The 19,979-nt window shown below is 46.1% G+C and overlaps 1 protein-coding gene across 5 annotated transcripts in view; it reads left to right on the plus strand.

The window, feature by feature from the left end:
• DGKD (diacylglycerol kinase delta) overlaps nucleotides 1-19,979 on the plus strand; it is a 110,943-nt gene that overhangs the window by 60,122 nt on the left and 30,842 nt on the right. For all 5 annotated transcript variants that reach the window (XM_045794092.2, XM_087864442.1, XM_087864460.1 and 2 more), the window contains 7 exons: nucleotides 12,809-12,913; nucleotides 13,172-13,304; nucleotides 14,580-14,686; nucleotides 15,068-15,193; nucleotides 15,324-15,426; nucleotides 16,046-16,208; nucleotides 18,999-19,107. In XM_045794092.2, coding sequence (XP_045650048.2) covers nucleotides 12,809-12,913; nucleotides 13,172-13,304; nucleotides 14,580-14,686; nucleotides 15,068-15,193; nucleotides 15,324-15,426; nucleotides 16,046-16,208; nucleotides 18,999-19,107 — 846 coding nt within the window. The remainder of the gene's footprint in view (nucleotides 1-12,808; nucleotides 12,914-13,171; nucleotides 13,305-14,579; nucleotides 14,687-15,067; nucleotides 15,194-15,323; nucleotides 15,427-16,045; nucleotides 16,209-18,998; nucleotides 19,108-19,979) is intronic.

A 19,979-nucleotide genomic window follows, 5' to 3' on the forward strand; every position in this document is an offset into this window, starting at 1 on the left:
TTTACTTGGAATTGAAATAATACAGAGATCCTTTGTGTTCTCTACCTAGTCTCCCCCGGTGGTAATGTTTTGGGAAACTGTGGTACAACATCACAACCAGGATGTTGACATTGATACAGTCAAGAACCAGAATGTTTCCATCTCGACAAGGATCCCTGGGTTGCCTTTTATAGCCACACCCACTCCTTTCTTTAACCCCTGGCAACCACGGATTTGCTCATTTCTGTAATTTCGTCATCTCAAGAATGCTGTATAAATGGGAACATACGGAGTAGAACCTTTGGGAGTGGGCTTTTTTCACTCAGCCGAACTCCCTGGAGCTCCACCCGGGTTGTTTCGTGTATGATAGTTGTTGCGTTTTCTTCCTGAGTGGTGTTCCATGGAAGGGTGTGCCACAGTGTGTTCAGTCATTTACCGCTAGAGGACACCTGGGTTGTTTCCAGTTTTTGGTGACTGCAGATAAAGCTGCTATGAACATTCACGGACAGGTTTTTGTGTGAATACAAGTCTTCATTTCTTTGGGATCAATGTCCAGGAGTGGAATTGCTGGGTCATATGGTAGCTGCATGTTTGGTTCTTTAAGAAATTGCCCAACGAACTGGCAGAGTGGCTATAGGATTTTACATGCCCACCAGCAACATGAGCTAGTTTCTCCACATCCGCTCCAGCATTTGGTGTTGTCACTGTTTCTTATTTGAAGCCACTTAGTAGGTGTATAGTAATAGTGCATTGTGATCTTAATCAGCATTTCCTTACTGGCTAATGAGGTGGAATACCTCTCGCTGTGCTTGTTTGCCTCCATACATCCCCTGACACCCCTGGGGTGTGGTCTGCAGGGATGGACGTTTCTACTTGGCCTTCTCTGGACGCTATCCAGCTATTCTGCTGGAGCGCCTCGTTTCTGCCTGGCACGGTGGGGGTGAGGGCCACAGTGTTCTCCGTGGTGTCTGGCTAGAGTAGAGTGGTTACTGGCAACTGCTATTGATTTCTGCCTTGTTAGGTTGCCTCTTTCCTGGTCCCATGGCTAGAGAGAGCAGGCTTTTGGTGGACTTTTTAACTCTTTCTGGCAGCTGGCTTCCTCAGCTCCGCTCTATGATGCCTGAGGCCAACAGAGACCCCAGGAGCTCTGCTGCGTGTCATTCTGAGGTCCCGAGGCCCCTAGTCTCTCTGCGCTCTTCTCTCCACCTTTCAGAGGCTTCTCATTTTTAAAGTGTCTAATGTCCAGGGTTTTAGTTGTACTTAGCCAGAGGAATAGGAAAAAGTATGTCTAAGCTTCTTGCTGGAAGCAGAAGTCTGCCTGTTACTTTTATTATTTTTTGGACCCGCAAATCTGACAAGAGTGTCTGAGTGGCCCTCAGTCTGAGCTGCATGTCTGTCCTCCCTGCTTATCATAGCCTTCGGACCGTCTCAGGCCCAGAGCCTCGTGTTCATTACTATTCAGGTTGTTTGGTTTGGCCCGTGGTTCCAGCACGACAAAGTTTGCAGGATCTTGATCTTTTTGTCATTTAAGGTCACATTTACGAGTGAGAGGCACATCCAGATAAATGTGTGACTAGGAATTGCTGGACAGGATGTGGCTGGTGAGTCAGGGACTGCCCTCGTCATCATCCTCCAGACCTACTTTCTGTACCCTCTCGTTGAGCATTCGTGGGGAACCTGGTCAGAGCAGGCGGGGCAGTGGGCAGATGACTCAGTAAGCTGTCCCTGTCATCCTTGCCCTGATGCTTCAGTCCCGTGCCCCTGCCAAAAAGGCAATGCACCGTGCCAGACACTGCGTGTTCTGAGAGCCCGGGAGGACTCTTGGCGAGTGCGGATTCCTCCCCTACCTCAGGCTCTCCGTGCCTGGCCTTATTCCTGTTGCAGTCTTGCCGGGAATCCAGGTGGGACGCCGCTCTTGGGTAGAGGTCAGGAGCCAGCCTGCCTGGTGTCCTGGCCCCTGCTTCCTTAGCCCTGGGGACGTGGGGCCTCAGTTTCTTCTCCGAACACCCACTCTGTGAGGTTGTGGAGAAGATGTAGTGTGCAAATACCTGTAAACACACAGCAGATTTCCTGAGACTACTAAGTGCCCGACTCTGGTGGCTGCCGCTGTCATTTGACACTCTCTCGGTTGCTGTCCTGTCCTAGGAGCTAGTGCGTGGGTACTTCAAGTCCACATTCTTCATTTAAGCACCACTTCTGTTTGTCTCTGATGCGTCACCCTTTTCACCTTGGTCTCTCAGAGACCATTGACCGTAATTTAGTGACCTCTTTGGTTAATTCTTCCCAGGCCACTGGAAGATATTTTTCTTTTTTCTTTTCTTTTCTTTTTTTTTTTTTTAAAGATTTTATTTATTTATTTATGTGACAGAGAGACAGCCAGCGAGAGAGGGAACACAGCAGGGGGAGTGGGAGAGGAAGAAGCAGGCTCATAGCGGAAGAGCCTGATGTGGGACTCGATCCCGGATCGCCAGGATCACGCCCTGAGCCGAAGGCAGACGCTTTAACGACTGCGCTACCCAGGCGCCCCTGGAAGATATTTTTCTGGCTGGGGTGTCTTAGACTTGTTGGAGGAGCTAAGTGTTTTCTCATACATTCTGGAAGATCATTTGTATGAAAGCAAAAGTTCTCATTTCAAATAAAAATTCTAAGGCTCTTTTTTGGAGTCTTTAGCATGTATTATATACTTAAGGTTTTATTTTATTTTCTTTTTCATCATGATAAATGTACTTTTTAATCCCTATCACCTATTTCTCCCATCCTCCCATGCCCCCACCACCTCCCGTCTAGTAATCAGTATATTCTCTGTAGTTAAGAGTCTGTTTCTTAGTTTCTTTCTCTCTTATTTTCCTTTGCTAATCTGTTTTCTTAAATTCCACATGAGTGAAATCATATGGTATGTGTCTTTCGCTGACTTATTTCACTTAGCATTATACTCTCTAGCTCCATCCGTGTTGTTGTGCATGGCAAGATTTCATTCTTTCCTATGGCTGAGTAATATTCCATTGTGTATGTGTGTGTATACACACACACACAACCCACATCATCTGTCAGTGGACACTTGGCAGTGACACTTGGACACTTGGGCTGCTTCCATAGTTTAGCTGTTGTAAATAATGCTGCAGTAAACATAGGGGTGCATGTATCCCTTTGAAGTAGTGTTTTTATATTCTTTGAGTAAATACCCAGTAGTGTGATTACTGGATTTTAGGGTAATTCTATTTTTAATTTTTTGAGGACCCTCCATACTGTTTTCCACAGTGGCTGCACCAGTTTGCATCCCCACCAACAGTGCATGAGGATTCCCCTTTCTCCTCATCCTTGCCAACACCTGTTGTTTCTTATGTTGTTGATTTTAGCCATTCTGACAGGTGTGAGATGATATCTCATTGTAGTTTTAACTTATATTTCCCTGATGATGAGTGATGTCGAGCATCTTTTCATGTGTATGTTGGCCATCTGTAAGTCTTCTTCGGAGAAATGTCTGTATCTTCTGCCCATTTTTAAATTGGATTATTTGGGGTTTTTTTTGTTGTTGTTGTTAAGTTGTATCAGTTCTTTATATATTTTGGATACTAACCCTTTATTGGATATGTCATTTGCAAATATGTTCTCCTATTCAGTAGGTAGCCTTTTAGTTGTGTTGATGGTTTCCTTCACTGTGCAGGAGTTTTTTTATTTTGTTGTAGTCCTAATAGTTTATTTTTGCTTTTATTTCCCTTGCCTCAGGAAACAAATCTAGAAAAAGAGAAATTACTGCCTGTGCTCTCTTCATTCTAATCCATTTTGGGTTTATATTTGTATATGGTGAAAGAATGGTCCAGTTTCATTCTTTTGCATGTAGCTGTCCAGTTTCCCAGCACCATTTGTTGAAGAGACTGTCTTTTTCCCATTGCATATTCTTGCCTCCTTTGTTGAAAATTAATTGACTATATAATTGTGGGTTTATTTCTGGGTTTTCTATTCTATTCTATTGATGTATGTGTCTGTTTTATGCTAGTATGTACTGTTTTGATCACTACTGCTTTGTTTTAAAAATTTTATTTATTTATTTGACAGAGAGAGAGCACAGGTAGGCAGAGCGGCAGGTGGAGGAAGAGGGAGAAGCAGGCTCTGTGCTGAGCAGAGAGCCCGATGTAGGGTTTGATCCCAGGATCCTGGGATCATGACCTGAGCCGAAGGCAGACAATTAACTGACTGAGCCACCCAGGCGTCCCATGGGACTGTTTTCTTAATTTCACTTTCTGCTGCTTCATTATTAGTGTATAGCAATGCAACAGATTTCTGTATATTGACTTTGTATTCTGCGACTTTACTGAATTCATTTATCAGTTCTAGTAGTTTTTTGTGGAGTCTTTAGATTTTTCTATATATAGTATTCATGTCATCTGCAAATAGAGCTTTGTGCTTCCTTATCAGTTTGGATACCTTTTATTTCTGTATGTCGTCTGATTTCTGTGGCTAGGACTTCCAGTACTGTGTTGAATAAAAGTGGTGAGAGTGGGCATCCTTGTCTTGTTCCTGATCTTAGGAGGAAATCTCTTATATTTTTCACCATTGAGGATGATGTTGGCTGTGGGTTTTTTATATGGACTTTATTATGTTGAGGTATGTTCCCTCTAGACCTACTTTGCAGAAGGTTTTTTATCATGAATGGATGTTGTACTTTGTCAAATGCTTTTTTGCATCTGTTGAATTGATCATATGGTTTTTATCCTTTCCCTTACTGATGTGACATATCACATTGATTGGTTTGCAAATACTCTACCACCTCACATCCCGAGAATAAATCCCACTTGATCGTGGTGTATGATTTTTTTTTAATGTATTGTTGGATTAGGTTTGCTAATATTTTGTTGAGGATTTTTGCATCTTTATTCATGAGAGATACTGGCTCGTAGTTCTTTTTTTATTGTGTCTTTATCTGGTTTTGATATCAGAGTGATACTGGCCTCATAGAATGAATTTGGAAGCTTTGAGAGTTTGAGAGGAATAGGGATTAACTCTTGTTTAAATGTTTGGTAGAATTCGCTTGTGAAGCCGTCTGATCCTGGGCTTTTGTTTTCTGGGGGGAGTTTTTTGATTACTGATTCAGTTTCATTGCTGGCAGTGTATGGTCTGTTCAAGTTTTATATTCCTGATTTAGTTTTGGTGGTTTATATGTTTCTAGGAATATATCCATTTCTTCTAAGTTGTCCAACTTGTGGTTTTCATAATATTCAGTTATAATTGTATTTCTGTGGTGTTGGCTGTTATTTCTCCTCTTTCATTAGTGATTTTGTTTATTTGAGTCTTCTTTTCCTCTCTTCCTCTCGCTCTCTTTCTCTTTTGATGAATCTGGAGAGAGGTTTTTTTCAATTTTGCTAATCTTTTCAAAGAATCAGCTCCTGGTTTCATTGATTTGTTGTTGTTTTTGTTTCTATATCATTTATTTCTGCTCTAATCTTTATTATTTCCTTCCTTTTGCAGGGTTTGGGTTTTGATTGTTCCTTTTCTGTCTCCTTTAGGTATAAGGTTGGGTTGTTTATTTAATATTTTTCTTGCTTTTTTAGATAGGCGTATATTGGTATAGACTTCCCTCTTAGAGCCCACTTTTGTTGCATCCCAAAGATTTTGGACTATTGTGTTTTCATTTTCACTTGTTTGCATGTAATTTTTGATTTCTTGGTTGACCCATTCATGTATTTGTGGTCTTTCCAAATTTCCACATTGGACCCAATGGATTTAATAGACATATTTGGAACATTCCATCCTAAAACAGAACACACATTCTTTTCAAGTGCATGTGGAACATTCTCCAGAATAGATGAGATATTAGGCCACAAAACAAGTCTCAACTAATGCAAAAGAAAAAACAATCAAAGTCATGCCATGCATCTTTTCTGACCACAGTTTCTATAAAACTAGAAATCAATCGCAAGGCTTTATTTGTTTTAATAATTTTTTTAACTAAATAATTCATGTATGTGGTACAGAAATTGAAAGGATAAAAGGTTTATAAAGGAGGTTTCCCAGCTCTCAGCAGTCCCCTCATTAGAGGCAACTAGCTTTTTTTCCTTTTTCACTCACATTGTTCCTGCAATTTGCTTCGAGCACTTGACAATACATCTGAGAGGTTGTTCCCTGTCAGTGTGTGAGGAAGTAGCTTCAGTCTCTTTAATGGCTGTGTAGTTTTCCCTTGTATGAGCGCACCACCATTTATATAGCCAGTCTCCACCAGGCTTACCTTGATCAGTATTTGAGTTATTTCCACTCTATTGTCCCTACAATGAATGTTGCCATAAGTAACCCTATATATCCTGTGTATGGCAGTTCTCATGAAGACGTATGTGTTGGATAAATTTATAGAAGCACTATTACTAAAACAAAGATGTATATTTTGAAGTTTGCTAGATTTGGGTGCCTGGGTGGCTTAGTCGGTTAAGCGTCAGACTCTTGCTTTTGGCTCAGGTCGTGATCTCATGTGTCAGGAGATTGAGCCCCATGTGGGGCTCTGTGCTCAGCAAGGAGTCTGCTTGAAGATTCTCTCCCTCTGTCCCTCCCCCTACTCACACACGTGTGTGTGTGTGTGTGTGTGTGTGCATGCACACACTGTCTCTTTCAAATAAATAAATCTTTAAAAAAATATATAGTTTGCTTGATTTCACCAATGTTCCCCATAGGAGTGGTACTAATTTATACTGTAACGTATGAGAGTCAACAGGGCATGTTATCAAACTTTTGATCTCTGTGAATCCGGTAGGTTTAAAAAAAAAAGGTATTTAGTAATTTTAATTTGCATTTATCTTATGAGTAAAACTAAACATTTCCCCCTGTGTTTGGATTTCTTTTCTTTTCTTTCTTTTTTTAAAGATTTATTTGAGAAAGAGAGATTGTGTGTGCAGGGGGAAGGACAGGGTGGGGAAAGGGACAAAAAGACTCTGTGCTAAGCATAGAGCTGGTTGTGAGGCTTGATGTCATGACCCTGAGATCATGACCTGAGCCAGAATCAAGAGTCAGACAGTTAACAGACTGAGCCACTCAGGTGCTCTTGGATCCATTTCTAACACACTTTTAGAATAGCTCTGCTAGACTCTTGTGTTCATTTGCACATTTCCATCTTCTTTTGCCTATTTCTTGTACATTTGGGTTTCTAAACAGACTTCGTTCAAGAGTCTGGGCAGCTGTGCAGTTTTTCTTTTGATTCAGTTATATGGTTGGTTTTATTCCAAATTCTGTATCCTTTTTACTGAAATAGAGCATACATATGGAAAAGTATACTTACTACAAATGCACAGCTTGATGGATGTTCCAGATAAAGGAACAGAACATTAGCAGCCTCCAGTAGCTCTCCCTAATTTACCCTTGTTCCCAAAGGCAACTACTGGAAGCAGCTAGCTTCCAGCACCATCGATTAGCTTTTCCTGGTTTATCTTAACTTTATATATGCGTATGAAATTATATGAACAGTAAATGTTCGTGTCTGGCTTCTCTCAGTATATTGTGTTATTGTGTTAGCAGTAGGTGGTTTGTTCTCATTTTTTTGTGGTTTTCCATTATATTAATACATTACAGTATATTTATCCACTCTTACCGGGGCTGGGTGTTCGGGTTGTGTTCATTGTAGGCCTGTTAACAGTATTGATGCCATAAACATTTGTGTGTGTTTTGATGAGTGTTTGGGTGAAATTGCTGAGCCATATGCTGTACATGAGTTCAGCTTTAATGTTTTACAAAGTAGTCGCACCAGATCGCCTTCCTGCTAGCACTGTGTGGGTGTTCTAGTTGATCTGCGGCCTCGCCGGTACTTGGTGTTGTCCATCTTTTTCAGTACAGCCACCGTGAAAGGTATGCCATGCTGGGATTTTAAGGTCTACTTCCTAGATTACTAACAAGTTTGAGTGCATTTGCATGTGCCTTATTGGTTGTGAAATAACTATTCGTGTCTTTTGTCCATTTTTCTTTTAGTTGGCCTATTTTCTTACTGATTGTTTTTATTTTTTAATTTTTTGAAAAGATTGTATTTATTAGAACATGTGGGGGGAGGGGTAGAGAGAGAGTGTCTCTCTTTTTTAAGATTTTATTTATTTATTTTGGAAGAGGGAGAGTGAGCACAAGCAGGGGTGAGGGGCAGAGGGAGAAGCAGACTCCCCACTGACCACGGAGCCCGATGCAGGACTTGATCCCAGGACCTTGGGATCATGACCTGAGCTGAAGGCAGGCACTTCACTGACTGAGCTACCCAGGTGCCTGAGAGAGAGAGAATCCTAAGCAGACTCCACGCTGGACTGGGAGCCCCATGTGGGGCTCGATCCCACGACTCTGAGATCATGACCTGAGCTAAAACCAAGAGTCCGACGCTTAACTGACTGAGCCACCCAGACGCCCCTTTTCTTACTGATTTTTAAGTTCTCTTACCCTCCGGAGAATTTCAGTAAGTGTTTATTGCTTTCCTGACCTGCCTCTGCAGGTTAGGAGAGCAATGCTTCCACCATTTTCTCTGTGATATCCTTTCTCTTTCAGTCTCTCTTGTCTTGCCAGCTTCAAGGTCTGCAGTGTGCTTTCACTCTCCAATTAGTGGGTTTCCATGTCGTGGTCTCGTGGTGTGTCATCTTGCTCTGTAGTATTACTCTGCCCCCTCCCTCGGTACCAAGTCTGCTTATTCATCACTGAATCTCTGTGATGTCACTGATTGGTCCTGTCAAGTTCATGTATGACCCTACTTTTAATTTTTGTTTACCGTTTCAGTTGATTTAGTTATGTGAGCCATTTCTTTGCTTGAAAAATACAGAGCATTTTTGGTCTCTAAAGTCTTTTCTGTGTGAAGGCTAGATTTTGGGAATAGTGGGAATAGTTTTACCTTTTTTGCACCATTCCTTTCTAAGAGTTGTGGTCTTGGCTGCAATCCAGAGGGACAGTTTTATTATTTCTAGGCGTATCTCTTCCTGCCTTCTTCCTGACCTGGTGAGCTCGATGAGCAGCCAGGAGAGGTCTCATCCAGCACCTGCTTCTCTCCTGGGGCCTGTCCTGCCCACTCTGTCTCCAAAAGCAAGGAATTGAATAAGAAGCTTTGTCCAAGACAGCTCTCTTATTAGCAGCTGCTCATTTTCTTTTCTTTTCTTTCTTTTTTTTTTTGGGAAGACCCTTCAGTCCCCACCTTTCTTTTGCATTGGCCCCAGGCTGGTGTTAAGGAAACAAAGAGGGACAGGCAGGAGCTTTGTTGGGTTGTGCACTACTGCTAGTGGATTTGGGAAGCTTCCTGTGGGCCGGAAGGCTGTTGAGGACCTTGCCAAGAGACCAGGGTGAGGAGGAGCCTTTCAAGGAGACAGAGTCATGACCATTCTTGTGGACCGCTAAGAAATAAGGATTCTGTCTCAAAGGTGACAGAACATGATGGGAGAGAAGCAGAAATAGACTTTTATTTGGGGGGAGTGTCCCTGACGATTCTCATGATCTGGGACATGGACTGTTGGTACTAGAACAGTCTCAGGAGGGAAGTGTCATATGGTCCTACAAATAGAAAATGCCCAGAGATCAGGCCCCAGAGCCTGAAGCAGCACTAGTGTGTGTGTGTGAGAGCATGCTTCCACACTCGGACGACGCTGGGGTGTGGCATCAACATCACCGTGGCAGCGTTCAGAGGGGTGTCTGGAGACACGGGGAGGGGTGGGAGCTGCTCCGGTTACACAGCTCTTCAGGGCTTCAGACCTGGAGGAGTACCCTAAAGCCACATGTCAGGCCCTGTGCCAGTCCTGTACACATGGGTCCCTTTCAGTCCCATGACAACCCAGGTAGCTAACTTTTAAGCTCCTCCTTTTCCAGAATAGAAATGATGACAGTCTGCCCATGTTTCCTGGCCAGTCAGTGGCCGGGTAGGGTTCAAATCTGAGTCTGTCTGAGGCTTCTTCAAACCTGCACAAGTTAAGAGTTTTTTAAAAAGGCTGAAACCAGGTTCTTGGGCATTTATCTCTCTGTGTTTACTCCCTGTAAACAATCACACAGATTGAGGAAGTGATGTCATCTATCATTTGTTTCATATTAACTCCCTGTCTTTAAAAACAACAGTTTTGTCTATAACTTGCTGCCCTGTGGTGCCCAGTACTCACGAAGTTAGTCCACCGTACCCCTGTCCTCCGGCTTGTGGAAGATGATGGGCCCAAAGACCCATCTTCTCAGACGACATAGCTGAGTTCTAGAACTATGTGGGCACTTCATCCCGTAAAGGTTGTCACAGGAGTAGCAGAAACAAGACCTAAAATAGAATGGACGTAAAAAATGTCATTGTTCTCTTCCGTAACTATCGTATTGCGTGACTCTTAATATAATCCGTGAGTTATGCAAAATAAAGTATATTCTCTTTCTCTAACTGTATTTATTACACTGATAAAAATTTTTAAATATTAAAACTCACCCCACAATGAATAATAAAGAAATGTTTGCTGAGGTTTTATAGACAGACAGTTACTGATGAAAATTCCTTTTAAAGCGCTGACCCCAGGTCACTGGCAGTTGCCAGCCCTCCTATGGCCTTCCCTGACCACCCTGTCTGTAGAAAGCACCCACCAGCCCCATTCACCCGCCCACGTTTTCTTCAGGGCCTCTGTCAGTGTCTGAAATTGTTTTCTTGTTTTTTTGTCTGTCCCCAGGGTAAGTTCTCTGTGAGTGGGAACCTGGCCTGTCATAGTCTTGGAATCTCAGGTCTAGAGCAGACACTCAGCATGTGCTTGCTGGGCAGATCCTGGGATATGGGCTACTCATGGTGCTCTCCATGTGTAAAGGACAGTGGCTGCCACTCCGCACCCCCACCTTTGGGAGGGGCACCCAGCTTCTCCAGTCCTCTGTTTTCTCTGTCCTCCAGTGCCCCCCCCCCCCCCCAGCTTCCCCAGTCTGGTCCCTGTCTGTAGTTATCCTGATGACATGAGAGAATGAACCATGCGTTTATTTGTTTTTTGTTTTGTTTTTGTTTTAAAGATTTTATTTATTTATTTGACACAGAGACAACCAGTGAGAGAGAGACAAGCAGGGGGAATGGGAGAGGAAGAAGCAGGCTCCCAGCAGAGGAGCCCGATGTGGGGCTCGATCCCATAACGCCGGGATCACGCCCTGAGCTGAAGGCAGACGCTTAACGACTGAGCCACCCAGGTGCCCCTGAACCATGCGTTTGTGACCCAGTTCTAATTATCCCCTTCTGTGATTAAGCTTTATAGGTGGTTATAGAAATCACCAGAGATAATTTATAAAATACCATTTCTAAATTTTCTGAACCAGAAACATGATCATCTAATAATTTAAATTGGGTGTTGTTAATATAAATTAAAACTGTAAGATGGGCCGAAATCCAAAAGTTAAGTAACATGTTTTATTGGTGAATCCTTGGGGAAGCAGGCATTCTCCTAACACTGCTGGTGGGAATGCAGATGGCAGCAGCCCTGGGGAGGGAATTTGGCAGCAAAATTATATATGCGCTTGCTCTTTGTCAGGGCAGTTCTGCTTTTAGGAACTTCTCCCCCAAATACACCGGGAAACATAGGAGGTCAGTGAAAAGGCTATTCATTGCAGCGCTATTTGAGATAGGAAAGGATTTTCAACAACGTAAGATTTCTATTAATAGGGACCTGGTTGAATAGACTCCGGTGGTTCTGTCCTTCGGGGCTCTGTGCAGCTGTGAGAGAGAGTGAGGAAACGCTCCATGTTGCTAAGGAGAGTGGGCAGGATAGATAATTAAATGAAAAAGCAAAGATGGAGGGAAGTATGTGTGATATACTACTGTTTTAAAAAGAAGGAATATGAATAGATATATGTGTTTGCATCTGTCTTAAAAAAGAAGGTTAAACCATATCGGTACTTATTTAAAGCTGCCATGTGGGGAAAGGAGGGGACCAGGGTGGGGGGGACACAAGTAGAAGCTGGGCTCTTGACTGTACCTACTTTGTAGATTTGACTTTCGAACCATGTAGATATTTTACATCATTACAAAACAAAATACGTAAAATGTTATGACTTTTTAAAATTTTTGTAGACATCATTGTCAAATTTTTCCCTAAAAAGTTTATACCCTATTTAGCTCCTCTCAGTGCTCGAGGAGAACTGTTTTCTCCTATGCTTCTGCCAACACTGGATTACCATCTTTAAGAACTTTGCCAGTCAAATAGGTGAAAAATAGTTGGCTATTTTCATCTGTGTTCCCTGATGACTGGAACAGTTAAACATCTTTTTATTTGTTTATTAGCCTTTTGTATTTCTTCTCTGAAGTGCAAGTTCATAGCCTTTTTTTTGTTAAGAACGACTTTTCTGTTGATTTGTAAAAACTCTTTATATGTTATAGATGCAATCCTGACCTCATTTCCAGTTAAGCTGTTCAGGCCCTTGAGTGTAGTAGCAGGTGGTTTCTCTCTTGTCACATAGTACAAGGACGTCATGTATGATACATTCGAAATGCTTGCATCATATTTAGAGTAACTTAGACCGACTTTCCCTAAACTGTTCAGATGCTGGACCTCAATTTGTGAACTCTTTGGAGTGATAGCGACTGTGCTTTCTTTCCTTTTTAAAATTTTCCTGTGGCTTATTACTATGTCCAAGTGGTAGATGGTTGATGAATGTCTGCTTAAGTTGATTTTTGGTGAATGTATAAACTAAATTTGATTGTTTTTTGGGTTTGAGACTTTTCTTGATTTTTAATGACCCATGGTGATCATTTTTATGTTCTGTTCAATTGAGAATCTGAATGAGTCTGTCATTTTTTGTTAAAAAAATACATGTAGTGAAAGTAGATTTCGAAAAAGTTTGGACAGTTGTTAGCGTTTGTCCTTTGTTCATTGCTCTATTGCCTATATTTCTTGTTTCTCTCTAGGTCATCACTCCATGTAGGAAACTCATCCTGTGTGCCGATAACAGGAAGGAAATGGAAGAGTGGATCGCAGCGCTGAAGACCATCCAGAACAGGGAGCACTTTGAGGTCCGGGAAGAGAAACATCCCTTCTTGTTGCCCGCCCGCTAACATTCTGCTGTTGAGCATCAAAACCACGTGTGCACTGAGCGGTCTGGCGCTCACTGGCTCAGCACGTTCCTTGTAAAATTCAGGCTCGTTGCTCGTCCTTTTGGCTGACCCTGTCCTCTCCTCTCTTGGAAACTTTATTGAATCCCATTCAAGTTACCACATTCAAGGATGTCAAAGGGACACCTTATCTTTGCCGTCCCTCTTCTGTTCTTCCAGCCTACCCAGTACAGCATGGACCATTTCTCAGGGATGCACAATTGGTACGCCTGCTCCCATGCGAGGCCGACCTACTGCAACGTGTGTCGGGAAGCTCTGTCCGGGGTCACGTCACATGGGCTGTCCTGTGAAGGTACGAGTGGCTTGGTATTCTGCTGGGAAACGTGGCTGGTGGTTCGACTTGATGAAGCCTTAGGACCCCTTGAATGGTCACCACAAGTCAGTCAGTATAGAGTAATTTCTGGGACTCCGTGCTTGTTTATTTTACCTACTAAGGAGTCTGATAAATTATTTTGTATAGTAACAGAACAAAGTAAAAAGGGAAGTGGTGGTAATGAGACATGAAGAGGAAACATGAAGGACACAGGGGAAAAAGAGTTTAAAAATCTGTCCTCCCTGAGGTAGTTCTAGCCCCTCAGTAAGTTGAGCAGATTGATTAAACAGATTGATTAAATATGGTCTTCCAGATCTGGAGGGCAGGTTACAGTGGCTGCACAGGGCAGAGGGCAGGAGCGAGGCGGACAAGCTCTGGACCCTAGGCCACTTCCCACGTGCTGCCTGTTTTTGTGCAACCTGTGAGGTTAAGAATGGTTTGTACATTTTAAATGGTTGTGGAGTGCCTGGGTGGCTCAGTTGGTTAAGCGTCCAACTTTTGATATTGGCTCAGGTTATGATCTCAGGGTTGTGAGATTGAGCCCCATGTTGGGCTCCGTGCTCAGCACAGCGTCTGCTTGTCCCTCTCCCTTGCCCTCCTTCCATGCTGTTGCCCCCCCCATGCCCCCCCCCACTCACAGTCTCTTGAATAAAAAAAAAAAAAATCTCTTTTTAAAAAAGATTTATTTATTTGAGAGAGAGAGATTGTAAGCAGGGGGTGGGGGAGAGGGAGAAGCAGATTCTCCACTGAGCATGGAGCCTGACACAGGGCTCAGTCTCAGGACACTGAGATCATGACCTGAACTGAAATCAAGAGTTGGACACATAGCCAACTAAGCCACTCAGGTGCCCCTAAATAAATAAAATCTTAAAAAAAAAAAAAAAAAGTGGGAAAAAAAAAAAGACAATTTTGTGACATAGAAATCCTGTGCTTTTTAACTTTCGGAGACCTTGCATGCAGCATGGTTCGCGGTGGCGCTCTTGCTGCTGGGCAGGGCTGAGGAGTTGGGTCAGAGCCTGTGGGTGGCCCACGAAGCGGACCCCTGCTGTCCCGGATGCTGGTCTCGCCGTGCTCAGACTGCTCATACCCTCACTGTGTAGTTTACGACCTGGGGAGTGTTCCGCGTTCGTTCCCAGCTGTCCTAGAAGAACAGGCCAGGTCATGCTGGACCACCTCCTCAAGCATGGGAAGCGCTGTGCTGGACAAGGCTTGAAAAGGTCGAGGCTTGATGGTCCCGTGTCTGTTCTCTTGCAGTGTGCAAATTTAAGGCCCACAAACGGTGTGCTGTGCGTGCAACCAACAACTGCAAGTGGACCACGCTGGCCTCCATCGGGAAAGACATCATTGAGGATGAGGACGGGGTATGCATGGGGGGAGCCTGCCCACGGGGCCCTGCGCCAAGGGTGCCGACCCTGTATAGACCCTCTCCACCTCATGTTGTGTCGGGGCAAGGGGCCCCCCGCCCCCACAGGCTGTGCTCACTTCTCTTGCCCACACTGGGTGTGGGGGGCTGTGCATGGTCTGCACCTCTCAGCCTGGCCAGCCCCTGTGAGTCGTGCTGTGCCCACCAGCAGCAGGAGTAAGGTGCGGGGGAGCACGCTGCAGACCCTGCCCTCTCCCTGCTTGTGTCAAGGAGCTGGTCTTGGTTGAGTTTATTTCAGAGCATTTTCGAGTGAGGGCTTCCTCACCTGTATGTGGGGCTCTGGGGACGTCCCTAGTGTGCATGTCTCTGTGGTTTGCAGATCGCCATGCCACACCAGTGGCTGGAAGGAAACCTGCCCGTGAGTGCCAAGTGCACGGTGTGTGACAAGACGTGTGGCAGCGTGCTGCGCCTGCAAGACTGGCGCTGCCTCTGGTGCAAGGCCATGGTGAGTGGGTGTGGCCACACAGGCCTGGTAATGGCTTCCTGTACATTCTCAGCCAGCCCAGGAGTGCCCACTCCCGCATTGGCAGGGAGAGTTCCAGGGGATGCAGGTGACCCCTTGTGATGTGTTTCAGGTGCACACGTCATGTAAAGAGTCCTTACAGACCAAGTGCCCGCTGGGCCTGTGCAAGGTGTCGGTCATCCCACCCACTGCGCTCAACAGCATCGATTCTGACGGTGGGTGCCTCACGCTCTCCTGGCTCACCCGTGTTCTCCCCTCCCCTGTGCCGGAATGGGTGACACACATTTGAGGATGCGGTGGCGAAGCGGTCAGGCCAGGCAGCTGGGGAGAGAAGATGTGCACAGAGGTGGTAAACGGAGTCCTGTGGTCATTGGGCACACTTGGACGGGAGCCGGTGCACCGTGCTCTCCATCTGCTGGCTTCCTTCTAGCAGCAGATGTGGGTCAGCGTGCTCACCTGCACCTGCTCACCTGTCCAGACGGTGGATGACGATGTTTGTTAACAGGCCTTGGTAGAAGGTGGGAAACTGGGGTACAGATCTCAGGAACCAGCTCCTCCAGATTGAGGATAAGAGTGAAGGACAGCAGTGGGGTGCATGGTCTCTCTGAAATTGAGTCATGTAAGCACAAGGTCAAATTGGATGGGACTCCTTCCTTCTCCGTGGGGAATGGGGATGGGTAAGAATGTTTACTGATGTCTGGCTGGTGACTGGGCACGCATGTGGAAATTACAGGTTTCTTGCAGGTGTCAGCTGCTTTTTATATGAGTGAGCTCCCGCCAGGCTCTTAGATAGCTTTCTCATTTTCTCCTCTCCCTTTCCATCCACCCGTCCAGGCTTCTGGAAGGCCACGTGCCCTCCGTCCTGCACAAGCCCATTGTTGGTCTTTGTCAATTCCAAAAGTGGGGACAACCAGGGTGTGAAGTTCCTCAGAAGATTCAAACAGCTGCTGAACCCCGCCCAAGTCTTTGACCTCATGAACGGAGGACCACACCTTGGGTAGGAAGCTTATAACCTAGATCTTTCTTGGAGTTTTAAAAACGTTTGAAGATCATGCATGCTCATGAACAGAATGATTCAAAGATACAGAAAAATTTAAATAGGAGATAAAGGTAGTCTGTTGAACAGCGGGTAGAGCCGCATGTCTTTCTAGCTCACTTGTGCAGACACACTTTTAAATCGGGCTACTTACTGCTACTTCCTGTCGCACTGCCTGCTCTTCGCCTCTGTCAGCACGGACGTGTTCTTGTGTCAGTAATTACAGGTCCGCCTTATTCTTTTTAATGGCGAGTCGCACTAAGGAGGACATTCGTCTCCAGTGAGGCCACCAGGGCGAGTCTGCATTTTGGGAGGGTGCGGGAGGTTGTACCTCACAGGTACACTGTACTTACAGGTCCCGTGACCTGTAAGTACACACGCAGATACGTAGAGCCCAGTGGATGGGGCAAAGTAATTACGCCTTCTATCTGTTAGCTGGAGATCTGAGGTGTGTTCTTTCTACTTTCGTACATTGTGTAGTTTGTGGAGAACATTTGCTGCTGTAAATTGTGTCATTTGAATGAATTCTTAGCTTCCTTGCTTGGCAGCACCAATGCAGGGTAGGAGCTCTAAGAGGCTGCCTTGCTTGGAAGGGGGATTGTCCAGGATATCTGTCGTGGAAAGGGCTTGCAGAACGTGTTCTCTGGTGTGTATCTCCCTCGGAGGGTCCTAGGAGTGTGTTGTTTTGGAGCCAGGTGTTGCTGGAACGAGCCCAGGCGCCTGGCAGGGGAGGGGAGCACGCCCCTCGGTGCCCTAGGAGCCTGGCATGTTGCTTTTCCCCACGGGCAGCAAGGCACAGCAGGCAGCTTGCCGGCCTGGTCCTCAGAGGCCACACTTCACGCATTTCTGCAGATGGACGGATGAACTGTCGGTCTGTGCGGGGCGCACATTCACTTGTGGCTTGATGAATAGTCTTAAAAAAAGTGATTTTAGTTAAAAAAAAAAATGGGACCAGTGGCAGGATCATCACAAGCCAGGAGTGGACTTGTTTGTATCCCGAACAAGTCTGGGCCTTTACGCAGCAGAGCACCAGGGTCATCGGGTGGGGGCTGTGGAATGGGCGGGGCAGGCTGGCCACACAGAACAGCCGAGTGCCTATCTCGGCGTGCATGCAAACCCCCGAAGTTGGCTGTAGGAGTTCGCGGGGTCGGGGGTGGGGGGCAGGTGGCCAGCCGGCTTCGGAAGCACCCCCCTCCCCCACCCCCCGCAGAGGTGCCGTGGGTGTTGGTTTAGTAAGTTCCCATTTCTGGGAAGTAGCCTTGACTTCCTGCAGTTCACCGCAAAACTTGGAGATACGGCTTCATTTTCCCAATTCCCAGCCTGGACGTGTCACATCTTCTGCAGAGAAGGGAGGCCTGAGAGACCAGTGTTCCCAAGGGAACACACGTGGCCGTTTCTCTCACAGCCTGAAGGTCGGGTACAGCCTTGCTGCTTTCAGGCCCTCAGCCCTGTTGGTAGGCTGAGTTTCCTGCTGTGTTACTCATCCCTGTTTGTTTTCTGAGGACTTCTTTAGGCCGGGACTCTGTGCCAGATGCAAGGCCGAGTAAGGTGGGGTCCTTGTGTTCAGGGTGCGCGGCACACAAATGGGTAGTCAAGGTCACAAGACAGGGAGATCTGTCGCATGAACAGGGGGACGTATAGATTCTTTAGGAACGCAGGGAAGGGGCATACAAATGAAACTGGAGAGTCTGTCGCTTTCTCTGCTGAGCTGGCATTGGGGGAGAGTTAGTGTTTCAGTGGCAGAGAGGGAGGCAGGCAGCCTGCTAGGCTGAGGGCACTCTGTGCAGAGACGTGAGGACATGGTGGGTTGGCTGGGGGAGTGGTGGAGCCAGGACAGGTGGCAGGCAGCTCCTGGCTGAGAGGTTTGAACCTTTCCTGGAAAGAAGTGGCAACTTCTAAAGCTAGACACTCGTGGCGCCCGGGTGGCTCAGTCAGTTAAGCATCAAACTCTTGTTCTCAGCTCAGGTGTTGATCGTAGGGTTGGGCTCCACGCTGGGTATGAAGCCTACTCAAAATAATAAAGCTAGGCACTTGACAAGACTTTCGGGAAGGTCGTGCTGGTGTCATGAATTGGAGGTGTCCCAGAGACGTGTGGTAGGTAGGAGGCTCTTGTAGGGATTACGAGAGAAGCTATGGTGGCCCACACTCCGAGGGGATGACGAGGTTTGGCCCTGTAACTGGGTTCATGGTGCTGCCATTCTTCAAGGAAGGAAGGTTAGAACGAGGAGGTGCCCGTGGGATACGGAGTGACACATTTTGGTAGACAGTTGAAGTGTTGTCCTTTAGGGAGGCCTGGAGGTCATCATGCAAGGTCATTGGTATCTCTGTGGTCCCTGAAGCCAAAACCTGGATAAGACCTCTCAGGAGGAGGGTGAGAAATGAGCAGAAGGCTGTGGGTGTTCTGAAGGGACATTGCATGTAGCAAGGTGACCAAGGGGAGCACAGAAGGGAGATGGAGATAGGTTTGAGGGGAGCTCGATGGGCCTCACAGCCGGAATGGAGGGGCGCAGACAAACTCCTGCAGCCGAGGGCTCCTATGTGAGTGAGGGGCAGTGGGCACAGCGGCGTGGGGGGTGGTGCAGCGGGCTGAGCCTGAGCATACCTGGGCCCTGGCTCCCAGAGGCCTCTTCACAGCAGGGGCCTAGGTCAGCCGAGAGGAGGGCAGGTGGGGCCTTTTGGCTCAGGACTCACTGGCCATCATTTGTCCTTTAGAATGGACCTCATTTCTTTGACATTCTCTTTTCTCTGCAGCTTGCGCTTATTCCAGAAGTTTGATACATTCCGGATTCTGGTTTGTGGTGGGGATGGCAGTGTTGGCTGGGTCCTCTCTGAAATCGACAGCCTCAATCTTCATAAACAGGTACGTGGATGTGGAGGGGCCCAGCCAGGGGAGAGCAATGCTGCGGTTCCGTGATGCTCCTTGTCCCCTTGGCGAAAGTCTTGGAGGGAAGATCAGGCAGCCTGATGGCGTCATGGGACTCGGGAGCTTTGCTGTAGGAATGGGAACTTCACAGAAGTGAAGGGAGCTATGGAAGAACATTCCAGTCCCTGGAGGTCCCAGGGAGGAGCAAGTTGGGAAGTTGGGTGGGACTGCCATTCCATGGCGCCCCACTGGCTTTTTTGGGTAGTGATAGAATCTGCTGCCTGGTGCCTCCTGCTTGTGGGGACAGGGCAGAAGTAGACTTGAACGTCAGGGCACAGTTAGGGTTCATTGGACTTAATCTCTATCGGGTTTTGTTTTTGTTTTTTTGTTTTTTGCTATTAAATTAAAAATAGATTTTCCTGATTGGAAAACAAAAAAGTGTTCATTGATTTTTCCACTTTGCTCCATCGTCCTCTTTCCCCACCCCTCAATGTTAGCCACTGCTGCTAACATTTCAGTGACTTTCAGAACTCCTGTCGACATACATATGTAGTATAAGATATGATGCATTTTATTTTAAACAGACTCACATTACCCGTGCTGTCCTGTTACTGCATTTTGGCTTGTGATGCTCATCAGTAAACGGAGAGCTTTGTGACGGTTTTCCATCGGTGGAGCCACGCGGCCCCGGTTGGCTTGCCTTCCTGCTCCGTGGAGGCTTAGGTTGCTCTTGGTCGGGGCTGTGCCAGTTCACCTTCCTGATGCTGCAGAAACTGTCCCTTCCCCTTCACTGTCTGTTGCTCATCTTCTTAGTTTTGCCCAACTAAGTAGACAAAAAGGGTATGCTTGATTTTTATTTCTTTGGTACG

Source organism: Ursus americanus, chromosome 1 (genome assembly GCF_024610735.1).
Source record: "Ursus americanus isolate L20-20 chromosome 1, mUrsAme1.1.p, whole genome shotgun sequence".
In the NCBI taxonomy this organism is placed as follows: Eukaryota; Metazoa; Chordata; class Mammalia; order Carnivora; family Ursidae; genus Ursus; species Ursus americanus.